This window comes from Protopterus annectens, chromosome 8.part1 (genome assembly GCF_019279795.1).
Source record: "Protopterus annectens isolate FY-2018-M chromosome 8.part1, PAN1.0, whole genome shotgun sequence".
Taxonomy (NCBI): Eukaryota; Metazoa; Chordata; order Ceratodontiformes; family Protopteridae; genus Protopterus; species Protopterus annectens.
The window spans coordinates 295,938,097-295,964,169 of record NC_056742.1 but is presented as its reverse complement, the minus strand read 5'-3'; the positions used below and the strand labels follow the sequence as shown (position 1 = coordinate 295,964,169).

General features: G+C 38.8%; 1 protein-coding gene across 1 annotated transcript in view; it reads left to right on the top strand.

The window, feature by feature from the left end:
• The window catches only part of LOC122810320 (transcription initiation factor TFIID subunit 4-like), a 1,173,503-nt gene that overhangs the window by 47,480 nt on the left and 1,099,950 nt on the right, over window positions 1-26,073 (top strand). The window contains exon 3 of the mRNA XM_044081886.1: window positions 5,104-5,160. Within this exon, the coding sequence (XP_043937821.1) occupies window positions 5,104-5,160 (57 nt within the window). The remainder of the gene's footprint in view (window positions 1-5,103; window positions 5,161-26,073) is intronic.

Genomic DNA, 26,073 nt, shown 5'->3' with positions numbered 1-26,073 from the left:
AGGCATCTGGCATCAACACGAGGCTCATATGCACATAAACATCCTGGAGATGAGGGCAGTGCTTTTGGGATTGCAAGAATTTAAAGACTCTCTCCCTGTGGGAATGATAGCAGTCCAATCAGTCAACATGTCTGTGGGTCTGGTACATAAACAGGGGGGAACCAGATCATACCCACTTTGTCGAGAAGCCCTGAGAGTCTGGCAGTGGGCAACATCTTCCATCTGCTTTCTGGTAGCAACGCACATTCCAGGAAAAGCCAGTGTAATTGCAGACAAATTGAGCAGAGCCATGTTATGGCCTCACGAGTGGTCCCTCAGTCAAAAAGTTCCGGAAGAGATTATCCAAAAATGGGTCCAGTCATGCTGCAACCTCTTTGCTTCACCCACCAATACCAAATGCAGCAACTGCTTTGCCCTGATCCCCCCTCCAGGGGAGTCACCAAGGGATGCACTTGTTCACGATTGGCCCCTGGCTCTTCTTTATGCCTTTCTGCCAGTTCCTCTAATCCTCAAATTTCTGCAGAAAGCAAGTTTGTTGAAAATGACAATAATCCTAATTGCCCCTTATTGGCCTCAACAGATCTGGTTTCCCTTCTTCCAGCCTCATGTTTGGGATGAACCATGGATTCTGGATCTTGTTCCAGACCTTCTGACCCCCACCCATCAGGGATAATACATCCCAATCTGAATAGTCAGACTAAATCAAACAAACAGCTTGGCTGCTCCAGTTCCTGTAATTGCTAGGTTTCCTTTCCTTTCATCTCTAGTCACACATTTTATCTTCCCATAAATCAACTGCACACAAACTGTACAAAGGTAAATGGAACAGATTTGTTTCGTGGGCCAGCAATAACCAAATAGACCATTTTACTATACATTCTGTTCTAGAATATTTGGCTAAAATTTTCAGTGAGGGTACTGCAGCACCCACTGTTAGAGTTCAGTTCTTCATTGGAGACACGTCCTCATGTTGTGTTCAGTTCTTCATTGGAGACACGTCCTCATGTTGTGTTGTTAAAGCATGGAAACTCAGTGTTGTGTTTTCTTAATACTGCTTGTTATTTGACTGTTGTAGCAATATGTGTAGGCTTGCATTTTGTATATGAGAGTTACTGTGAGACTGTGACATCTTAGAGAAATATTTTTATTGTTTTTACACTGGCAGCTTTTTCTGTGCCTCAAGGTGATCTTCCAGTGAGGATAATAAAGTTGCAGGACCACTCTCCCCCTGCAAAAACAATTTAAATGTACAAGTGGTGTAATTTTGCATTACTCTACTACCTTTCAATTTTTGTGCAGTGAGTTTTGAAGAAATGCATATTGGGGACTTGTGTTTTGAGGAGGCATAGGAGTCTAGCATTTTGGCATACAGCTGTAAATGTAAGTGGGCCTGCTGACATACAGGCAGGGTAGATATTTGTTCTGCCAGTAACCACATCTTTAACTAATTACATGCCTGTTAGGAGGTGAGCTGAGAAGGGAGTGACTTGAGTAGCTGTAGGTTATATCTTCTTTTATCTGAGAGGGGTAAGTAACATGATGCATTTACTGGACTGCATCCCGTTCGATGCCAAGAGAAATCTGCCACAAAGCAGAAATCTGGTACATAATTCAACGTTCTCAAAATTTTGTACTGGAAGTTGGCATGGAAGCATGATGCAATAGCACATCTGCATGTAGTAGAGGAAGAAAAGTGCCAACTACAAGACATAACCTACCATGATGACCCTACTTTTCTTGGGTGATAGAGAGTGAGATTACCTTTATATACTTTTGGACAGCGCAGTGGTGCAGCAGTAGCATTGTCACCTCACAGCAAGAGGCTGTCTGGTTCGATTCTCAGCTGTAGCGCCTTCTGTGTGGAGTCTGCATGTCCTCCCTTCATTCGTGTGGGGTTCCTCCGGGTGCTCCTATTTCATCCCACATTACAAAGACATGCATCTGGAGCGTTGCTCCCCGGGCCTTTGCTAAAAATTGGCTTTGTTCCAAGTTGGAATTTCCCAATTAACAAATGTTAAATAAATAAATAAATAAAATACTTTATGGGACAGTAACGTGCAGTTAAGTGGGAAATGTCACTAGTACCATACCACTGGAAGTCTGAGTAGCCAAAAAAAAAAAGAGCATTATAAAAAAAAAAAAAAGAGTGATGATGAGGGATGGCACAGTGGATAGCATTATTGGGTGTGTGTGTGTTTGGAAGAACAATGGCAGGGCTAGCAACCCTGTGATGAGAACACTTGCTCTATGTGATTGTCACTGTTGAATTGACACCCCAACTGCATGTGAAAAATGGGAAAAAGGGGTTGTGGAAGGATGGATGATGTGTATAACATTTGAGTTTAAGCATCATATTTGTTTAACAAATTTATTATGAGTGACTTCATTTTTTCTTATCAGAGAAGTTGCAAAATTGAATAAAACCTTTTTTGTAATTGTCATCTGATTAATGCAATTAGGGGAAGTGTAATGGTGCAACAGAGTGCATTGCAGCCTCTGGTTTATTTGGTTTGGTTCCTAGATGGTGTACCTTGTAATGGTGCAGCAGTGAGCATTGCAGCCTCTGCTTCATTTGGTTTGGGTCCCAGATGGTGTGCCTTCTAATGGTGCAGTAGTGAACATTGCTGCCTCTACTTTATTTGTTTTGGGTCCCAGATGGTGTACCTTCTAATGGTGCAATAGTGAGCATTGCTGCCTCTGCTTCATTTGGTTTGTGTCCTAGATGGTGTACCTTCTAATGGTGCAGCAGTGAGCATTGTAGCCTATGCTTCATTTGATTTGTGTCCCAGATGGTGTACCTTCTAATGGTGCAGTAGTGAACATTGCTGCCTCTACTTTATTTGTTTTGGGTCCCATATGGTGTACCTTCTAATGGTGCAATAGTGAGCATTGCTGCCTCTGCTTCATTTGGTTTGTGTCCTAGATGGTGTACCTTCTAATGGTGCAGCAGTGAGCATTGCAGACTCTGCTTTATTTGGTTTGTGTCTCAGATGGTGTATCTTCTAATGGTGCAGCAGTGAGCATTGCAGCCTCTGCTTTATTTAGTTTGGGTCCCAGATAGTGTACCTTCTAATGGTGCAGCAGTGAGCATTGCTCCCTCTACTTTTGTTTGGTTTGTGTCCCAGATGGTGTACCTTCTAATGATGCAGCAGTGAGCATTGCAGCCTCTGCTTTATTTGGTTTGTGTCCCAGATGGTATGCCTTCTAATGGTGCAGCAGTGAGCATTGCTGCATCTGCATTATTTGGTTTGGGTCCCAGATGGTGTAATTCTAATGGTGCAGCAGTGAGCAGTACTGCCTCTGCTTTATTTGGTTTGGATCCCAGATGGTGTACAGTCTAATGGTGTAGCAATGAGCATTGTTGCCTCTACTTTATTTGGTTTGGGTCCCAGATGGTGTACCTTCTTAAAGGAGTTTGCATGCCCTCTTATGTCCATATGGGTTTCTGCTGGTATCTCTGTTTTTTTTCCATATCCATAAGATGTGGTGATGGGGAGTTTGTGAACCTCCATATTGTCCATGGGTATGTGCCTATGTGTTTCGTGTGATGGACTTGCAACCACCCAGGATTATTTTCATGCCTCACTTTTGTATTGCCTACTGTGATAAGCTCTGTCTTCCCAGTGAACCTTAATAGTTTGAAGTAGGTATCAGAAAACAGTTGAATGATTTTAGTAGCTTCCATTTTTTACTATATAAATTTTTAAAATTAAATAAGTCATTATTCTTCCCGTTTGATCGCATTCTTTTTCAATAGGAGCCTGGGCACACAGGGCTGTAGAAAGCTGTGTTCAATGCAAAGTTATAAAAGTGTTTGTTATATGTATTTATGTTTATTCGTTTTAGCCAGGCTTTCAGTGAGAAATTAACATTTTAGTTTGGGCTTCTTTTTCTTAGCAATAATTGTGACAGCCATGTCTGAAATAGGCATGTGAGTAGACCTGAAATTTGTTTCTTTTAATAAATACTCTTTTATCGTACCAAATGACATTGCAGGTTTCTTTGCATCAGTAACTCGGAAGCCTTACTGCACACATTTTGTTCTTTTAGACCATAAGGGGGCAGTATGGGTTTTGAATGAGAGTACCAACTTTGTATCAGACCCGAGTTCTGCTTTATATTTACTTGTAAAACATTTTGAATTATAGTTAACTTTCTGACATCTGAATTGCTACTTCTGTAGAATAATTGAAAGCAGAGCATCTAAATCCCCACCTCCACCCAAGGTATTATGCCAGCAATTTATTTTTGCATATGTATGTGGTAATTCATGTTGTTAATACACAGTGTGATTAAAAGCAATGTCTCTGTAGTCACAGTATTAACATGTAAAGGTATTTTCCATTCTTGATGTAATCTGGTGTAGTATGCACATTTTATATGAAAAAAAATCCATGTAAAAAAGTGAAATCTGTCATTTAAAATGGAAGCTGAAGATCCTGCTCTGGCATTCAAAAATTGCATTTGAATTAGTCCTGTTTGTGTTAATACTACCCAGAAAATGAAGTTGTGTCAGTCACATCTTAGCACAATATAGTTCTCACACCTCTTTGAGTGTGGAATTTATTAACTAAAAAAAAAAGTAGAGCGCGCCTTCCAAGGAAATGTGGAAGGTATTTTCACACAATATCAAATTAACTTGTTTTGCTTAAACAGAGAATAGGTTCTCAATAATCTTTATTTTTAAATATTTTGTTCACTCTATATTAATGACCATTTCATATATGATAATTAGTGGTATAATGACTGCATTAAAGGCCAATTTTAGTTTAGTACAACACATCTTAGATGACTAATTGTATTAAAATATTAAAAGCGCTGAAGAAGGTAGTATTTGCTTTTACAGAGTTCTTCAAGTCCTACAGTTTCTCATAGTACCTTCTACTTACAACTGAATATTTAGCAGTTTGTAGGGTGAAGCCTGAAGGCTTGAAATTGCACCTCTCTGAATTTCATCATCTTGTCCTTGACACCTTATATACTGTTCTTTTTTCTTGCAATTTTTTACTTACTGCGACAGATGAGGGGATCCTTAAAACAGCTGTTAACCTGTTTTTTCTTTTTCTTTTTTTTTTTTTTTTTTTTTTTTTGTAAACCATGAAGAGTCGCTCAAGGCAAGAAGACCCAGAGCAAGCTAGATTGAAACAAAAAGCAAAGGAGGTAAGCAGTGTTGGAGATCATTACATTTGACATTTCAAGGCTTGCATCTATTAATTTTTTATATCTTGCCATGTGCATATCGTTAGTAGAAGTCTGACTTAAACTTTTTTTTCAGACTTAATTGTTGCTTTACCTTTGATCTTAACATTGGCAAAGTAATGCATTAATGTTTTTTTTAAGCCCAAGGAGATCTTGTTAAGAGAATATTTCCATAAATTACATTACTACGCTAGAAATTGTATTTGCCACTTCTGCAGAGAAGCTTTTGTTAGCTCCGTTTTGATTCTTAAGTAGCTTCATGAAGTTGAAAATAGAAATGAAATAATTATAGATGTTTTACATCATTTAAGCTTTTTTTTTCATCTTTTTGTGTTATGTAGAGTAGAATTGAAGCAAAATGACAGAAATAAACAATTAAAGGATTAAAGGTGGTAGAGTATAATAGGCCAGGCTTGTGAAATAATAGCTACAGATGTTCTGTTATTGGTAGCAAGACTAGGACTGTATCCGTTGATCTATTTTCAGGTACTGTCATGTTATGTGGCGCATGATTTAAGGATAAGTATATTAGGAGCTCTTGACATTTCTTTACTTAGATCACAATAGATTCCTGTTTTAGGTGTCCTCTAAAGATATCTGGTAACACTCATCATAGAGCTCATACTTAGAACCGACATTTGTCAATTCTAGATGGTAACTGCTTTGATAATGGACTGCAGCAATATGACAGTGGAAAGGGACAAAGAGTAATGGAATATGGCACACACTATACAAACTGTAATACAAAGTTAATTTTGAGGGGTAATAGTTATTTGAAAGCATGTTTCATAATGCATTTATTGCATGTGCACAGTGAACAAGTGTTGATTTTAATGGCTGCAGCTTCAGAGGCAGATCCTTTAGAATTGTGTATTCTCACATGTACTGCATATATTATTGGCTGTTAATAAGATAGATCACTTTTTTTGAGGGTTAAGAAAGAATAGGAGATGTACATTAGGTTTACTATTAAGTGTTTGAGGCTTGGAAACTCGACCACCAGAAAGAGATAAATGCACTGCCGTAAGCCAGAATACCAAATATACAACATGTTGACCACAACCTTGAATCACAAAATCAGCCTACTGCTCTTGACCTAAGAACAGGTGCTAACATGGATCTGATAGTGGGGAAAGTTGGGCTTCTGTATTGCTATTGGCTGGTATTCCAACCATTAGTACCTACAGTTCCAGCATGTTCAGGTTGAGCTCCCAAGACTTGACCATGTAATTGTTAACTGCATATTATACGTCATAGCCAGCACTAGTTTAACTAATACTCCCCTTTAGGACAGTACATCTGTAGATGTGTTTTACATTTAAAACACCCCATTATTTTGTGTGAAGTACCACTTTTAGACCATGAGGTGGAACAGTTCAACCCAGATGTACTTTGCGTACTGTAGTAAGATAGTAAGCAGGCATATGCAAACTGAGTTTCTGAAACATGGTGTAGTATACTTTGACCATATGTTTGAAAGACAAGCTTCACTGGAAACTACAAGTATGTGTGTAGCAAATAAATCTCGTAGAGAAGTTGATGAGCTGTACACAGAAGTTACAAGTTGAAATAACCCCGTAGATTTATTCACCCATTCTTCCACTGCAGAGAGATGGTCATTATACAAATATGCAAAACTTATAACCTAATTTGATGAGTGTATCTGAAAGTCACAGCTGATAACAGAAGGACTCTTAAAATCCATCACTAAATGCCATTTTCACTTATGTAAATTTTACAGTGAAATATTAGCCTTATTTTCATGTGATTGTTAGGTCAAGTATTTATGTGATATAAAAACAGCAAAAGTAGTTTTGACTTTGAGAGTAGGGGGCAACCTGCTTATACCCATAAGCCCAGCTTAGCAGCATATGCCATCCACTGATTTTCTTTCTCCTTTTTGTCTGTACAACAGTTGTATAATGCAGAGGAAGAAGAGCTTGGGGCTTGTAGGTGAGGCATGGGATCTAAGTAAGTAATTGAAAGCATTACACCCAGTATCACATACCATGCTGTGCATTGGCACTGCTCTGATCCAGGCCTCACTCAGAAGTGACGGGATATAATCGGACGTTACCTTCGAGTGCTCATGCTGCAGTTAGACTGACTTCATGTATTATTCTATTGATCCAGGACAAAATCAGAAGTTGCTTACACTACCAAAATTACTCATGTTTTTTGGTCTTCAGCTTTGGGACAACAGGGGACTTCTGACCTTTGTTTATAGTTACTTCATTGTTGCATCAAGTGCAAGGAAAAAATGAAATATAAATGGTTGGATAAATCCATCACTGTAATAATTACAGAAGCAGGACCCAGCTTTGACACTCTAGTTTCCATGATGAAGTTCATTCAGTACACAAAATTTTGTTCGGTTGGAACCATGGAAAATTTGACATTCCTCTCAGCCATCGGTCTTTTACAAGATAGTGGTGGATGGAAAAGATTTTTATAGATTTCACTGGATTGTCTGTGCACACCGGTTATTGTAATCCTGAACCTTCTCTACATAAAAACACCAATGGTGCCTTTCAACTGCTGTAAGTGGATATGCACAGTTGAGCTGCTAGCCTTATTTTATTCTTGGTAGAGGTGAATTAAGTGTGCAGTGCTTAAGGGATGACAGGTAGAGGGTGCACAATCGGATTCACTTCAGAAGTCTGAATGCCCAAAATCTTGAATTTCAAAAGACTGACACCAAAATCTTGAAACTTCAAAAGACTGAAAACTCAAAATATTGAATCTCAGAATACTGAAAACACACAGGATACCTACACTTAATATATTCCAGCAGAAGTAGATACAGAAACAAATACAAGACAAACAATATTACTTTTCTCCAAGTATAAGCAGGGGGGCAAGACCCCCTGCACCCCCATGTGGCAGGCTGCACCCCACACATCCCCAGCTACTTAAATATATCAACTCTGAGATTGCACTTCACTACACTAACATGAGTTATGTTTTAATATAGCAAGTTAGAAGGGAACATGACTAAGATTACTACAGGCAGGATGAAACACACAATGGTATGTTTGCCATTTTGTTCTGTGGAGTGTGATCTCGGAGTTGATATATTTAAGTATCAGGGGGTGTGGGGGGCACAGGGGGGTTTGCCCCTCTGCTTACACTTGGAAAAGCGGTAAATGTTTTATCTTTTATTTATTTATGTATGTAGTTCTGCTGGAATATAGTACGTGTTTTCAGTATTTTGAGATACAGTATTTTGAGTTTTCAGTCTTTTGAACTTTCAAGATCAGACTAATTGCCCATAGTTAAATGGTCATTATTAAAGTGATTCTATGATCAGCACCGACTACCCGTGTCCATGAGGGACATAAGTGTTACCTCTGGGGTGAATGTACAGTCACCCATCCAATTGTCAAGGTTGCACTTAAAATGCTATGGATTGAACCCAAGACCTCATACATGCAAAGCATGCGCTTTACCACTGAGCTACATCCCTTGTTTTTAAATGAAGGTGGAAAGATTCAAACCCTGCACTCTGCATAGAAAGTAGCTCATTAATAAATCAGAGCCATAGTCCTCTGCCTAACTGCCAGTTCAAACTAGTTCAAAATGCTTACCCTGCAAAGCCTTCTGCCTGTTTAATCCCTCAAGCTTTTCTGGTCTTCTTAGGTGTAAAGGATAACTACATCTACATCCCCATAGCAAAGGTGCTGAGAAGGTTTCTACGATTGAAATGGGGGGGGGGGGCTACTACTGTAACACCTGCTTGCTGTTTGACTTGTCTGTTGCACCCTGGGTCTTTACAAAATGTCTAGCTGCAGTAATGGATTTTTGCAGAGCCAAGGATATACACATCTAGCTTTATCTGGATGACTGCTTGATTCAGGAAGATTCAGTAAAAGAGAGCCAGAAGGCCTTGAGGTTCATGCTGGCATATTTCAAGCACCTGGGTCTCTCCACCAAACTCAAAAGTCCTGTCTGACTCCCAGTGAGAAAAGTAGTGTTCCTAGGGGCCTTGCTGGACACAAAGTAATGGGAGACTTCTATGCCTGAAGAGAAGGTCCTCTTTCCTTCCCACTTCCTCCAGACAGTATTAGAGAAGTATTCTGTCACAGCATAGGAGCTCTTGCAAATTGCTAGCCTGTATAGCATCCTGCATTCTGATGCTGCCTGTAACAAAGCTCTGTATGAGTAAACTACAGTGGCACCTCAAAAAAAAAGATGATGTAAACTCTCTCAATGCCTGGAAGTCACAATCTTCCTCTTTCTCAGTAACAAAAATGAGATCTCGTGGTGGAGAAACAGGGTCCTCAATTTAGGGCACCTTTCATACTGCTCCAGAACCTTAGCACAGACTTATCAAATATAGTGTGAGGGGGCCATATGGGGGATCTGAGGATCCAGTACACTTGGGATGACAGTATGAAAAAAGCTGATAAAGATGGCTGCTGTTCAAGCATTTCATTAATGCAGAAGTGTCATTGACATGATGGGTCTTCCGAGGGATACTGTCAGCAGCAGTTAAAGACCCAGCATTCCAAGGACATATTCTTATGCCCCCCATCATGTCATGTCATGACTGCATGGGCGAATTCATTTTGAAAGAGCAGATGGGATTGGCTTAATTGATACTTGTGCCAGTGAAACAAAGTCCCAGTCTTGTTAACAAGAGGAAAACCTTCCCTATGTTTGGAAACATGGTCCTTTAGATCAGTGAAGCTGTGGGGCATGCTTTGATCCTTGTTCTGTAAGGCTTCCTTTAGAAGATCTAGGAACCATGGAGGGCGTTTTCAGTCATTGTGGAAATACTGACAGTACCTCAGGGGATCCTTCACCCTGGTTCATGTCATCTGAGTACTCATACTTGTGACAGTGGAGTTTTCTGAGCTTATTGTTTACATCCAAAATTTGGGTTATCAGACTAAACTTTTCTGCTCCTAGAAGCAGCAAGAGAACTTACTTGAGCCTTCCTTGGGTACAGTTTTGAGGATGTCTCAGGTGTTGAAGAGTCCAAGAATTACTCTGACCATAAGGCATACTCATAGTGAGAAAAATGGAAATCTGGCCCTTGATTAAATACCCCTTATTTGCTGGGTGTCCTCAAGAATGTATATCCCAGCAGGATTCTATTATGATAGCTAAGGATATTTGGGAAGAGGCCACGCAAAAACTACAAAATTTCAAAAATTTGAAGCTGTTGACACTGTGGATAGTAAGATACAAGCACTGAAAAAGTTTGTAGTCACATTAATATTATATACAGGACAGGAATATTTTTATCAACTAGAGGAGAAGCTGTGGACCATAATTAATAAAATAATTTATGGAGTTTATTTGGAAGGGAAAGAGGGCAAGAATTAAGTGGGGCAAGTTGTTTCATCCCAAAGAACAAGGTGGTTTAGGATTATCAGATTTGAAGGAATTCTTTAGAGCTACACAGCTAAGGCTCTTACTCATAATGCAAGCAGAAGACTACAAATCAAAGTGGAAAGAAATGATGTTGAAATGGAGGAGGATCACAAAATAAGGAAAGAGTAGGATTTTGGATGCAGACACTTAAGGTTCATAGGTGATTATTAGGCTAATGGCACAAGAGCCTTTACAAGCCTAGCCAATAATACTCAGGATATGACAATATTATGTCTTAATTCCCCAGATATGGGATGGGATAGTATTGAGGTAGTGGGTCTTAAGGTGTTGGAGCCCTAAGTCATTTTACAGACTGCCTATGTCCATAAGGGACATTGTCAGTACCCTGGGAGTGAATTTTCAGTTCCCCATCCATTTAGCCAAATTCTTTTTAAAGAGAGAGAGGTTGTGGGCTTTGTTTTACGAAGATGGGAAGTTTATTCCACAGATGAGCCAGCCTTTGGGATACAAATCTGCTCCTAGCTTACAGCCGTGTGTGAACTTGGTGAGCCAGAGGCCCCCACCATTGGCCTTCATTTCAGAAAAGTATATACCAAACAAGATCGGGTCCCAGCACTGAGACCTGTGCGACACTGCTAGTAACAGGTTCTTTTTTTTTTCCCCAATAAAAATCTTTATTAAAGTATCACATATGACATAAGCAATCTTACATTTATATAAATGAAAAATAAACAAAAAACGACACTACTTTAGTTGCAAACATTATACATCACAGATACCATTGAAACAACTGTAGTTGCAAGCATTATACATCAGTTATAGGCTATCCAGTCATTGTCAGTTAAGCATTATATGGCTCTTCAAATCCTTTCTCTTAAACCTCATCCCTTCTCTGCATATTTTGTTCCCACAATTCCCATTTTTTCCTATGTAGTTCGCTTCCTCCCTTTTCTAAAGATCCCAGTTCCAGTTGTTTTATCTCTGTTAATATATTCACTACTTCTAGTAAAGTTGGTCTAGACTTTGATTTCCATTTTCTAGTAATTGCTTTTTTGGCAGCCACCATAATTAGAACTCAGCAAGGCTTTACTATGTGTAGGCAATTTCGATTCTGTATCATAGCTCAAAAAAATCATCTCCCTAGTCAATCCAATCCGCTCACCCAGCATTTCAGACAGAGCAGTCTGCAGGGATTCCCTGAAGTCTGCCAGCTCATTACACTCCCAAAAAATATGTTCTCAGTGATGTCTTTCTTGCCTGTCGTACCTCCATTTGCTATCCATCTGAGGAAACATTCTTTGGAGTCTACTTGGGGTATAAAAAATACCTTTGTAAATACTTCCAGGTAAAGATCCTAAATATTTAGACTTTGTTACATATTTGGGAGATATGCATATATCCCCCTATTGTCTCTTTGTGAATTGCATAGTCTCTCTTCCCAATCCTTTCTAAGCTCCTCTGATTGATGCTTATAATTACCATACAATATTTTATATGGTTTACTAATTATTCCTTTTTTACTAGCAGCTTCTGTTTTAGATTCTATTAAGAACTCTGCCAGTGCTGGCCTTTCATTTAGGACCTCCCTATTTTTTCTCTTTGCCTATACTCTATTAATGCTCGATAGGGAAGGTAATCTGTAACCTGCAGTCCAAGTAAATTCTTGGCCTCTTCCCATTCTATTACCTTTATCTTTCTCAATACCTTGGTTTCTTTGCCAGTTTTCTCCAATAAATTCTAGCCCCCTCTTGCCTATTATCTGTATCCCTAACCACTGTCATCCCTGTCAGCAGAATTTCTTTTCTCCATTCTCATTCTGGTTTAGTTCTTAGAATATTCCCTGCTATTTTATGAATATAATACTCTGTATGATTTTTGTTGTTCTTAAGAGTCTGAATCCAGAATGCCAATCTTACCTATTTATTGATCTTCCTCCCTGTATCATCATCATCCCTTTCTACTTTTAATTATAATTTTCTGCGTGTGCCATGTATAAGAGCTTTAACTGTGTTACTCTAAAGTGCCCTTACAAATTGGGTAATCCTAGTCCGCCTTGTTCCATTGGAAGAATCAGCCTATCCTACTTGACCTTTGCTGTCTTCCCCTCCAAGAAAAGGTCCTTAAAGTCTTTTTTAATTGCTATCAACAGCTTTTCCTCTGGTTGATAAAAATATGCCTGACCCGTATAAGACTAAAGGGACTAAAAACATTTAATTGCTTGTATCTTGGTATCCATATCCATATAACAAAGCTTCCAGTTTCTCAATTTTTGTATCATCTTCTGTTATGTCTCTTCCCACATATCCTTAGCTGCCACAACAGAATCATTTCTAATCTGTACCCCTAAATATTTCATTTTATCATGTCCCCATAAGTATAGATATTGATTACTAATTTGTTTGTGGGTACATAATTTACCACTATTGCCTTTATTTTTGCTTCATTAATTTTGTATCCTGAGAGGATTTGAAACTGTCTTAAAATGTTCCACAACACTGTAATGCCCCTTTCTGGTCTTGTCATGTATAGAATATCATCTGCGAATAGAGCCAACTTTTCCTTACTAATATACTAATTATATCCTTGCATTTTTGAGCACCTTATTTTCCTTGCCAATGGTTCTAAATGTAATGCAAACAAAGGGGAAAGCTGACAACCCTGCCTCATTCCTCTACTCAAGCAGAAGGTATCAGAGAGGAAACCATCTACTTTAATTTCTGCCTCTGATCCGTCATACATACACCTAATCAACCTTATAATTGTATCAGGGCAAGCAAATGCTTCCATTGCCCTGCTCATGAAGTCCCAGTCTACTCTGTCAAATGCTTTCTGTGCATCAACATCCACCAATAAAAGTGGTATTTTCTTACATTCTGCTTCCCTTTGGATCATCAATGTTCTGTTAATATTGTCAAATGTTTGCCTCCCCTCCACAAAACCACACTGATCCATATCTATCAATTTAGTTATCACTTTTGCCATTTTTTAGCCATTATAGACATAAACACTTTATAATCATGGTTTAGTATTGAAATGGGCCTATATGAAGCTGGATCCAAAGGATCTTTACCCTCTTTAAGTATTACTGTTACCACCACCTTCTTCCAGGACACTGGTACTTCTCCGCCTCTTAAAATACTGTTAAACAAAACTTTTAAGATCTTTATCAGTTTTTCCCCTCCTGGCTTCCAAACTTCCACAGGAATACCATCCATTTCTGGGGACTTTCCTGCAGATTGATTATACATAGCCATTTTTATCTCATCTCTTCATGTCCTGTTAATAATTGAGCCTTATCTACCTCTAACCTTGGCATATGTAATTCTTTTATAAACCTTTCCATTTGTACCTTTTCTTGATTTCCATATTTCTCTGCTTTATATAAACTTTCATAAAATTTCTGAAATATTTCTAATACTTGTACAGGATCTCTTATCTTCCTTGTTATAGGCTCCTTAAGCTTGGTGACAGCCCTTTCTACTTTCTGTTGCCTGAGTTGTCGTGCTAAAAGTTTTTATGTTCTAGAATTATTATCAAAAAACAATTGCTTAACAGCAGTCTTTCTAAACTTGTGCATATTATTGAAGTAATCCCTTATTTTCTGTTTAGCATTCTGCAGTTGCTCCTTTTCTTGTTCTGAGAGATTCCCCAAATTCCCCCTATTTTGCAACACTTTAACATTTGTCAGTCCTAAATAGTTCTTGTTACTTCTTAATCACATCTCCCTTTTCTTTATTTTCACTCTAGTTTTTTAAACTCCACTTGAATTTTATCCCACTCCCTAGCTCTATTTTCAGAAGAAAAATCTGTATTTTCTAATAGCTCCTGGATTAATTTCAAAACCCATTCCATAAATTCCTCTCTCTTCAACCGATAGGTGGAAAAGCGCCACGGTCTCATTTTTATTTAATTACCTTGAGTTTTTATTTTAGTTGTTATTGGCACATGATCTGAAAAAGTTATTGGATGCATTTCAAGCCCTTCAATTAAATATACATGTTCATGTAAGATATAAAATCTATCTAGCCTAGCTCAGTTTTTGTATCTCGGTGAACAATACATAAATGCACTCTGAGCTCCTAGTACTGAATTCACATCTTCCATGCCAAACATTTTCATAAATTTCTTCAAAAATCAACCCTCTTTTGGTATATTTTCCCTTCTCGGCCCCCCCATACACATCTTCACTGTTACAAACCAAATTCCAGTCTCCACCTAGAAGTAGTAATCCTTGCTGAAAGATGATTATTTCTCCTAGAATTTTCTTAAGCTCCATCGTAGCAGTTTTAGGTGGAATGTAAATGCATGCTAGTGTAATCCTCCTCCCTAGCCAGTAGCCCCTTAATACTATGCATCTTCCATTATTATCTTTTTTTCCTCTTCTGTCACTATTGGAGCCCCTCTTGCAATTAATATAAGTACTCCTCTTTTCCTTTGCCTCAGATATTCCACTGAATAAGCATCCTGAAAACCTTTCATTATCAAATTCACGTTTGTCTCCTGTAGCATAGTTATTTGCACTGTACATTTTTTAATACAATTCACTACTCTCTCTTTTTTATATTTATCTCTAAGACCATTCAGATTGAAAGACATTACAGAGGCATCATTTTCTTATATAGTCTATTCCAACTTTTATTTTACATGCATATACTGTTCGGCAGGTTGGCCTTTTATACAGTTGTTTCTTGTCATGTTCATTTGCGCCTATGCCACATCTTACATAACTTTTTGTTTTTTTTTAAAGCCTTCAAACAGAACAACCACCCCCCCAAACCTATTAAATTAATAACAACACACAAAACTATGTGTATTGACAAATGTTGAAGTGTTTGCTTCCTAATAAGAACAAAAGTTCTAAGTTGATAGCCACACAGATGGGCTCAAGTTAACCAAAAAGAAAGGTCAGTCATGCTAAGATGCACAGTACAGCCTGTGCTGTTAGTAAGTGCTATTTCATTTGTCTATTTTTATAGCTCTCCTAGATGAAAAAACACTTGAATGCTTTCAGTAAACACTTTCTCCAAGTCATTTCTCTTTATCAGATTGTCTTTTAGTGACATGCATACCAGACACAAACTGCTAAGGGAACCTTATTTACCAGAAAAAAGCCTTAGAATATTCAATACTCTTTTTCATTAGCTTTGTAATAAACTTGTTACTGGGATAACACTTAGGGCCATAACCCAGTCGTTTCTCTATGCAAGCATGGGAAAAACCACACTGATTTTTCTTTTGTCACACTGTCTTAACCAGAACATTCCTCTCTACCCCTTTCTCTTCCCTCCTCTTCTTTTTTCTTCATTGCAGTGCCTACATTTCTTAAAAATCAACAAAGAAAGAGAGAGAAGAAGGGAGAAAAAGAAAAAAAAAAACAAAAGCACCTGTTTATATTAGTATCCTGAGTACATTAAAAAAACTGAGAAAACTTGACTTCATGTAATTGGTTTTGTATTATTTTTAAAGCTCTCACAGCTGGGAAAACCCCTGATTATTTTCAGAGAACATTATGTCCTAGCCAGTTTCTTTTTTCTTTTTTTCTTTTCCCTCAGCCAATCCCCTTCATCAGACTGTCTCCATTTTCTGTTTATCAGATTGTTTTCATGGAGACATGAAGTCCAGCTGTATAATTGCTACTTAGTATGCATGCATTTGCTAGAAAAAAGCCTCATAATATTCAGTATTGTTCTTCATTTACTTGTTCTGCTCTCCCTTAAATCTAATCAATCTAGGGTCCTTAAGCCAGACATTTCCCCATGCAAGAATGAAAAAAAGCACAATAATTTTAACTTTGTCATGCCTTTTTAACCAGGCTCTTTTTAAAATCATTGCATTTCCTATATTTCTCAAAACTGTACAAGAAGAAAGAGAAAAGAGGGGAGAAAAAGAAAAAACACCACCACCTGTTTACAATCCCCATTACACATAAAAAGAGCATGCAAAGAAAACTATGCATCACAAAATACAGTACTATTAAGAAAAGAGTTTTCTTTACTAACAATTAGCTTTCTCCACGTCTTCCCTTCCCCAAAGCATTTTTCCGAACATTAATGACATGAAGTAGGGCATATACCCCCACAAATCCAATACATTTTGGAGAAGTCCAATATTTCCAGAATTTCCTGTTCTGTCATATTTCATTGGAATCTCACATTAAGTTACTAGTTTTATTAGTGCTCTTCTCCATCTCTCAACTCCCGTCCCTGCTTCATTTCCAACGTACTGTCGATTCTTCTAGCCAACTGTCATGCTCCCTTCCTTCTCTCCAACATTTTCCATTGAAATACTGGAAAAGGTTTCACAGGTACAGCCTCTCTGTGGTCTTCCAGAAGAATAAGAAGCAGAATCTCATTCTGTTTTTTTGTTGGACAGACTTTTGTATTTCATCTTTAGCATGCACTTCGTCAAAAAATGATTTTGTCCCTGAAGGGAAGAATACTTTAAAGACAGCTGGATACAGCAGTTTGAATCTCACAACTGCATCTTGACATTCTCTGAATAGTGGAATGACTTTGCTTCTCTTTTGCCTGGTGTACAATGAGTAGTCATTCTCCGCAAACACTATGCTATCTCCCACTTTTAGTATTTTGTCCTTCTGCCACAGTTTTGTCAGAATCAATCAACTCCTTCTGCTGGTAAGATTGCATCTTTACTATTAAAGATCTAGGTTGCATTCTTATAGCTGGCTTTGGAGCATATAAACAATGTGCCCTTTCAACTAACAACTCCTGCTGTGGAATACCAGTCAAGTTACTTATTTGTGCTTTCATAAAAATAATGCAGTCTGCTCCTTCCAGCTTCTCTGTTATAGCTGAAAATCTCCAGGTTTTCCCTATGTGCTCTGTCCTCTAATTCTCTTATTTTTTGAAACATCTCTTCCTGAGCAGTCTTATATTCAGCCAGCCTTTTCTTCATTTCGATCTCTTATTTTTGCAGCTTTATCACCTCATCTGAATATCTGTTTAAAGCTTCTTCCATTTTTTCCAGCCTTTTGTTGTTTATGTTGATACACTCCATCAAGGTTTTGTTCATTTTAACCAGGTTTGTATGCATTTGTCTTGTATCTTCCTGTAGGTTATTAGATGTCATGTCTGAAGGTTGCATTGCTTTTTTGCTAAGCAGCTGAAGAACTTTCCCAAGTCAGTGTTTCTTTCTCACTTTTTGTAGCTGATTTCTTTCTAGATCTTCTGTATTTCTTTTTTCCTGGCATCCAGGCAGTGCACTTACTAGCCAGTTACTGAAATTTACCCATAAACACCTACTGGCTTTCTCTCCTGAATTTCTGTTTTCACACTGGGAGAGCTAAAACAAGCTGTTACTCAATGTGCAGCCATCTTGGAAGTCCTACTAACAAGTTTCTTACCAGAAGTGGATTCATCTGTCTGGACAACATCTGTCCTATCAGTGAACCAGTTTGGTATCCACCTGATGATGTAGGGGTTTATACATAATGCATTAAGTTTATCTATTATCCCCAAGTGGGGGATTGTGTCAAAAGTTTTGGCCTGGTCTAGACAAGTGGTGTGTACCATTTACACCCTCATCCAGTGCCTGGTGACTTTCTTGAAGAAGTCCATCAGATTGAGCAGGCAAAACCTCCCTTTGACTAAGCCAAATTGGATCTAGTCCAGTGTTGTGAGATTTCCTATGTTATTATTGATCAGATCCATGACAATTCTGTCCATGGCCTTACAGATAAGACTGGTCAGGCATATGGGTCTGTAGTTCCCTGGGTTAGTTGCGAGGGATGACTGTTGCAGACCTCCATTCCTCTGAGACAAAGCCCTTTTAAAGACTGTAGTTGAGAGTTTAATAGTGTTCCTGATAGATCCTGTTCTTATCTGTTTAAGAAGTATCCTGGAATGTTGCCATGACCCATGGAGGCTGTGTTTTTGGTTTTAGCAAGTGCACTAAGGCCTGTTCCCTCATAATGACAATTAGGGGTATGGTTGTGGGTATTTCTTTTGGTGTAATAGGAGGTGATGGGAGGCGTTTGAGCTGAACCTTTTGGCCAGCAGGTTTGCTATAGTTTCAATCAGGATGTAAGTGTTGCCATTCATGATTAACTCTGGCCATTCGTGAACATTTCCCCTGATGTTACAAACATAATTAAAAAAGCCTTATGGCTATCTTTCACCTGAGAAGCCATCTTTGCCTCATAGTTTGCTATGACAGATTTGACCAGCTCTCTTTTTTTTTTGTTCAGACTGGTGAGCGAGTGTCTCTTTGCATTGTTTTGTGTGTTCCTACTTGGGTTTGGAAATTATTATTTTTTCCCCCTTTTGTTGAATAGCCTATATATCCTAGGGGTTCACGAGGGTGGTTTATTTTTGACAGTAATCATAGATTTGACTCGGACAGGTACTGCCTCCTCTATGCAGTTATGAATATGGTTGTACAGTACTTTTGTGTTTAGCACAGAGTGGGCCGCAGTGTCATCCGGGTTTGGAGAGGTTTGGAATTTTAATAAGCTGTCACTTAGTTTGAGATAATTGGCCTTAACAAAGTTCTTAATAGGTACCTTGTGAGGAACTGGTGCAGGCATAGCCATTAGGTGACATGCCTGGATGCAGCTTTATGTCTTTGTGGAGCCCTTCAAGGAGTTGTTCATTAATGCCCCCTTTGACAGTTCCTCTTTGTTTGGACCATCAGTGAAAGACACACTAACCTATAGTGGGCAAGAAAAGAAGACCTTGTCTGCCATAGGGTTCAAGTTTTCTGCTCCTTAGAGGACCTTCTCAAGGAATTGTCGAGGAGGGAAGAAAACTTGGTTCAGAAAGTCTCAAGGATCTTATATCCAGAGGTGGTTGCATTCCCTTTTCCTTACTTCCTCCAGGTCCCAGGAGGATACTCCCCGATGTACCATCCAGTCAGAGAGAGTATGCTTTTCAAGAAGTTCAAAAACTTATACAAAAAAAGAGTCATTCAAGAGGTCCCGACCAAACAAAGAGGATTCAGAGCTTATTCTTGCTTCTTTCTAGTGCCAAAGAAAACCAGGGACCTGAGACCTATATTAGACCTCAGCAACTTGAATCAGTTTGTCAAGAAGTCAAAGTTCTGAATGGTTATGGTTCAGTCCATTCTTCCCTTTTGAGCAAGGATGATTAGATGTGCTCAGTGGATCTTCAGGACGAGTACTATCATATCAAAATAGATAAGTGGTCCAGAAGGCACTTGTGCTTTTGACTGGGAGCCAATCATTACAAGTTCAGAGCACTGCACTTTGGACTCACCACAGCTCCCCGGGTATTTACCAAAGTCTTGGCAGTGGTAGCGGCTCACCTGAGGCTAAAAGGATTCCAGATGTTTCCCTATCTAGGTGATTGGCTCCTGCACCAACAAGGCATCGACTACTGCACTCCAGGAATTATCTAGTGAAGGTCTTCAAACATCTGGGCATCACTATAAATCTGGCAAAATGAATCTGGATTCCTGTTCAAAACCTAGCATTCATAGGGACACAGTTGAACACAACAAATGGCTTCCTTACTGAGGCGTTGTATAATATCTCTAAGGCAACAGGTCCAGGACTTGTTAGCTATACCTTCTCCACCAGCAAGATTACTACTTCGGGCTCTGGGTCCAGTGGCAACTGCAGTCATTCTAGTCTCATTAGTGAGGTTCTTTATGAGGGTTCTTCAGTGGACAATAGTGGTTCAGTGGTCCATACTCTATCAAACACTTTCAGTTCCCATAAAACTGTCTTCAATCTCCAGGAATCCTCTACAGTGGTGGATGCAATCAGATGACCTGTTTCTAGGCAGATCTTTTTGCAGACCTTTTTCTCTCCCCACCCCCATAGCCACAGTGTCCAAGGCTGCTTCCCAGTGTGCGTGGGGGGGCATTACTGAGGAAAGGGGGTCCAAGGCATGTGGTCATCCATCGAGATCAATCTGCATATCAGTGTCCTAGAGATGAGAGCAGTCCTTCTAATGCTGTAAACCTTTCAGGACAGTCTCCCTCTTGGGATGATTATATTTCATACAGACAACATGTCAGCAGTGTGGTACATCAGCAAACAAGGAGGAACCTGTTCGTACCCATTGTGCAGGGAGGCCATGAGAGTTTGAGAATGGGTGATATCTTCAGACCACTTTCTAGATGCAACACACATTCCAGGGAAAACCAGCATTCTAGGAGACAAACTCAACAGATCCATTCGGACTCCAGAAGTGGTCCATCAACCACTCAGTAGCAAACAAGATTTTCAGCCATTGGAATCAACCTTGTTGCGACCTCTTTGCCTCTCCCCAGAACTTCAGGTACAAGTATTTTGCTCTGATCCCTCCCAAAGGGGGAGTTACCTAGGAATGCTGTAGTCCACGATTGGACCTAGGCAGGAGCGGCCTTAGGTCCACTGGTGCCCTAGGCAAAAGGGCTCCATGGCACCCCCTCACCACACTACCCAGTGCCCCCATCCTAGTCTACCTACACCAAATAAATACTGGAAAAGCACCCCTGCTAGAGCGGTGCCCTAGGCGGCCGGTTAGTTGGCCTATGCCTAAGGCCGGCTATGGACCTAGGTCTCCTTTATGCTTACCCTCCTCTTCCTCTGTTCCTGAAATTTCTGCAGAAAGCCAGCAGGTTGAAGAGCTCAGTAATCTTCATTGCCCCTTTTTAGCCTCGTCAGGTATGGTTCTGTTTTCTGTAGTCTCATCTGAAATATCCGCCTTGGATATTGGATCCCAGACAGGATCTCTTATCCCATCTGTCAGACATCCAACCCTCCAAGCGCCACACCCTAAGAATGACCACATGGTTTCTTCATTTCCAGTTGTTGTTGAGTCTTTCGGCTTTTCCCGGTTAGAGGTCGCCACAGCGGAACTCTGGTCCGCTAATGATTGGCAATAGATTTTTACGTGCCGAGTTGCCAGCCCTGACACACAACCTTCAACGATTCATTCACGCATGTCTCCACACAGAAGATGCTTTAGCTGAGAATCGAACAGGACAATGTCTTACTGTGAGGCGACAATGCTACCGCAGCACCACCACCATAATAGTAAGAAAGTTCAGGCTCGCCCCTTCTGTCTGTGATATAATCCTGGCCTCTCAGAAGGCTTTCACTTATAAGGGCTATGACAGCAAGTGGTAGAGATTTTCTATTTGGACCTCTAAAGAGAATATCATCCCTTTCTCAGCTCCGACTTCAGCTGTTTTCCTTTTTCTTAGTAAACTTTTTCAAGGAGGAGTCACTTTCTCTACCATTAAACTTCAGCTGGCTGCCATATCTAGTTTTCATGCTGGAAAGGGATCATCTTCTCTTTTTTCTTCTAGGTTATGCAAGGCTTTCTTGAAGGGCATTTTTCTTCTTAGACCTCCAAATGAAGACTCTTCTCCTCCTTGGGATCTCACAATAGTGATGCAAGGCCTTGCCCAGTAGCCCTTTGAACCAGTGGATAGTTGCAATATGAAATTTCTTTCCTGGAAAACAATTTTTCTAGTAGTGATTACTTCTGCTAAAAGAGTGTCTGAGCTTCAAGCTTTGTCAACGAAACCTTCTTATATAATTTTCAAGAAGTTAGGGTATCATTAAGAACAAATCCCTCCTTTATGCGTAAGGTAGCCACGGAATCAAACATTAATGAAGCAATTCAGCAGTTTTTTACCCAAGTTTTCAAACAAAGGAGAGTATATTTTGCATCTTCTAGATATTCACATGCAATTATGTTTTTATCTCCACTGGCCTAAGTGGTGTGGGAAATCTGATCAACTATTTGTATCTTTCTCAGCAAACCATTTAGGTCAGGCAGTTTCAAAGATCACTTTAACCAAATATATTGCAGATTGTATTTCCTTCATTTATTCACAAAAAGGTATTGAATTACCTCGACTACCCAATGCTTATTCCACCAGATCTATGGCTACATCATCTGCCTTTTCTTCCAGGGCCTCAGTTGATGAGATTTGTGCTACAACCACTTGGTCTAAGGCTCAAACCTTTGTCTCTCATTATAAATTAAATCTTTTTTCCAGGAGCTGGGCATCCTTTGGCTCGACCATGCCCTAGCACATCCTTCCTTGAGATCCACCTAGGAGTTATGTAGCTGGGGACTCTGACCCATCAGTGAGAAAGAATGAAAAGTACTTCATCAGATTTTAAGGTTATGTACTAACCAAAACTAAATATCTGTGTTCTCCATTTTCATTCTTCCTCACTTCCCTCCCAGCCATGCCTCAGCCTAGTGCCTTTTGAGAAGTACTTGGAGGCAATTTAGAACCCTTGGCTTCTGGGTTTGAGCCTCAGTTCTTTTCTATTCTCTGTACTATTACTGTAACCTCTTGAGTTATAGAGCAGCAAACCCGATTTTGGAAGTTAGAGAAGGTGTATTGCATTATGGGAAGAGGGAGAAGCTTGAATCTGGAAAAAGCAGCTGATGTCTGATCTGAGCACCATCAATGAGGAAGAATGAAAATGGACAACACAGATACTAAGTTATGGTAAGTACATAACTTTAAATTTTAATACTTTAATGTCTGACCCAATGGTATTATCCACAGTCCATAATGTTGAGTGGTTATTCTAACATGATCTATGACATATTCAACAGAAAGCAGCCTTTGATGACACCCCCCCCCCCCTTTGATTTGTCATATGTTTCGCAGTATTATGTGGTTGTTGCTTTATTATCTGGGACATTTATTCCACTCACATTGAGGAAATGTTTTGCTTTCTTACCTTAAGCAGTCTTTAATGTGATACACACTTTCATATGATATTTCCAAACAGTGTATTCCAATCCTTATATTTTTCATTAAAAAATCATTGCTATGAGCAGTGTGTGTACTCAAATTGAACTGTGTGGTTTCATGCCATTATTAGTCTTAAGCATTATATGCTGCAGATAATTGTGACAGAATAGATCATGTGGTGACTTTCTAGTATTTTTATACATGCAGCAGCAACTTAAAAGTAAAAAACTGTAACCTCTGATGGGAGTGCTTGCTTATGGCAACCTTCTTACAGCTGACAAAAGATTACTAAGTACTGACTCCTTTTGTATCCAAGTAACTGATGTCAGTGTATGCAACATGGACTGCTTAATCATGGCCCTTTATCATGAACCAAAGTAAATGAAATGAGACTGTATGCTAATTATTAGCCTACTGTCCCATTTACGTTTGGAGTAGTTAGTTCATTTAATGCAGTAACTGCAAAATGATTGCAAAATAAAATTATTCATGGGGATGGGAACTTTTATTAACTTTAGCTTTTAGAATTTTAAATTCCCTTAGATTTTCTAAATGTATTTTTTAAATCTTGGCCACTGTCATAGTGACACAGCCACTCTGGTACTGAGTTGACAGTATTACTTGTCAGCCTGACTTGAGGTTTACAGAGCTAAGTTTAACGAAAGTAGATGATATAACTTGCTATTGTGTGAGAGTGCTCAGATTCATCTTGTAAAGACACCATTGTGTGCTTGTGATTTTAATTTGACTTTCACATATGATTTTTTGTGTGCAAGTTAGAGTATTTTGGTTTTGTGCATAATGTTATCATAGCTCAAGGGTAAGAAGACATGGAGAGATGAAAAGGACAGTCTCATGTGTTTCAGAATTTGAAGATGTTTTAAATAAAGCCACAGACGTTTCTCCAGTAGAAACCATGCTGTTTTACTGATCATTGTGTAAGGTTTTGATATTTCAGTGAAATTTGACTAGAAATCTGTGCTTTTGAATATATATTTAATAAGTTACATGCAGTGATCGTAAAGATGTTGACATTTTTAAAAATACATAAATGGAAATATGTCATGTGTTGTTCCTCCCACAATTTCAAATGGAAGTACACAGTTTGTTATTTATTTAAGGTTAGCTAGTGTATTTTTTCTTAAGGCTTAAGAGTTAGTGTTAACTGAAAGTACACACATTGTTTTTCACATTTGAAAGGCAAATCAGGGTAGGAAGAGAAAGCAATCTGTGTAAATCAGAACACAAGTTCTAACATGTGCTTCAGCATGGTTAACCTTACCTAATGGTGCAGCTGTCAATTTGTGCTCCTGTTTAGAGGGGTAAACTTCCTTTTTGGAAAGCATCTATAGCTTTGTTTGTTGCAAGTTAAAAGGAACTTTTTAATCTATAATTTTTTATTTTTGCTTCATGAGTGTTTTCACTAAAGCAAAATGTCTGGGAAATGTGTTGTGTTCAGACACAGATGAGAAGAAACACTAGTGTCAGTATTAAGTGTGTGCATGTAAGCTGCAGGATGGAAACATATATTGAAAAGCACTGTCATATATGTTGGAATAATAGCTTTTTATCAGAGTAGCTGGTTTGCCAGTATTAACATGGAATGTAAATGGTCTCACAGGTATAAACAAAAGGCAGAGAATGATGGATTATAATAAGAAGTGTAGCAATGTTATATAAGATGCATTTGAATGGAAATGAATGTGTGAATTTGAAAAAGGAAATTATTTTTAGTGTGGTAAGTTTTGCAGAATGTCAGCAACAAAGAAAAAGAACATTAATACTGATTTTGAGGGAATCCCCCAGTAGCAGTAGAAGAGAATAAAAAAGGACAATGTTAGATTTGCCATAGCAAGGGGTATTAGCAGGGAAGGAGGATTATGATGGCATGTATTTATATTCCAGTAAAAACTGTTATGGTGCATAGGAGAATTTTGGGATAATTAGCTTTTGTCAGGGCATATAATTTGTGAATGGGAACTGCAACCTAATTTGCAATGGTGAGGATTTGTTAGGAAGACCTAGAAGGACAGTTTAACAAGAGAGTGTAGATTTGTGAAGAAATACATGAGAATAATTGGAATGGAAGTTATAAATTCAGTAGCAGGAAATCAAATAGAATTTTCATATTATTCCCCAAGATGCAACAATTGGGCTTGACTGTCTAGAAATTGTATTTCAGAGGCGTGCATACATTTGATTAACAGCTTTGAGACCCATCTAATAACTGTATCAGATCTTGCATCTATAAAAACTGACCACATAGGAAAAAACCTCTATAGCTCTTACCTTGCTGAGAAGTGGAATAAACCATCACTGGACATCCGCTACATTAGATCCAAAACCCAATTCAGAAAGGTAGTAAAAATTCCCTTCAAGGAAAATAAACTTTGTCTATGCTATCTCCACCTGACTGAGCCATCTCTCCAAGGTATTCTATTCCCTCATCTTGCTACTACTTCTGTGAAACCCTACCTTTCTCCTAATCTCTCTTTATTGCAACACTGCTACTCATCTTTCCTTCCTCTCTGCTTCTATCCTACACTCTTAAACATTCTTTTCTTACTTTACCATCTCTTCTCCTATTCAAAGCCAGTCTAATATGTTCTGGTTTATAACATTTCAATAGCTAAAAGTCAGTTTTATTTCTTATTCTTTCCTCTGTACCTCTTCATGCTGAATTGCATATTCTATTTGCCATGTATGTTAAGTTGTTATTGTTTATGTCTATGTGATTTTGTATTATTATATTTCAACTCAGTTTGAATGTATTTACTGTGGAGCTTTTCTCCCCGCATCGCCACTGAAAAACGGCTCTGTCCCAGTTGGACTAACCCAGTC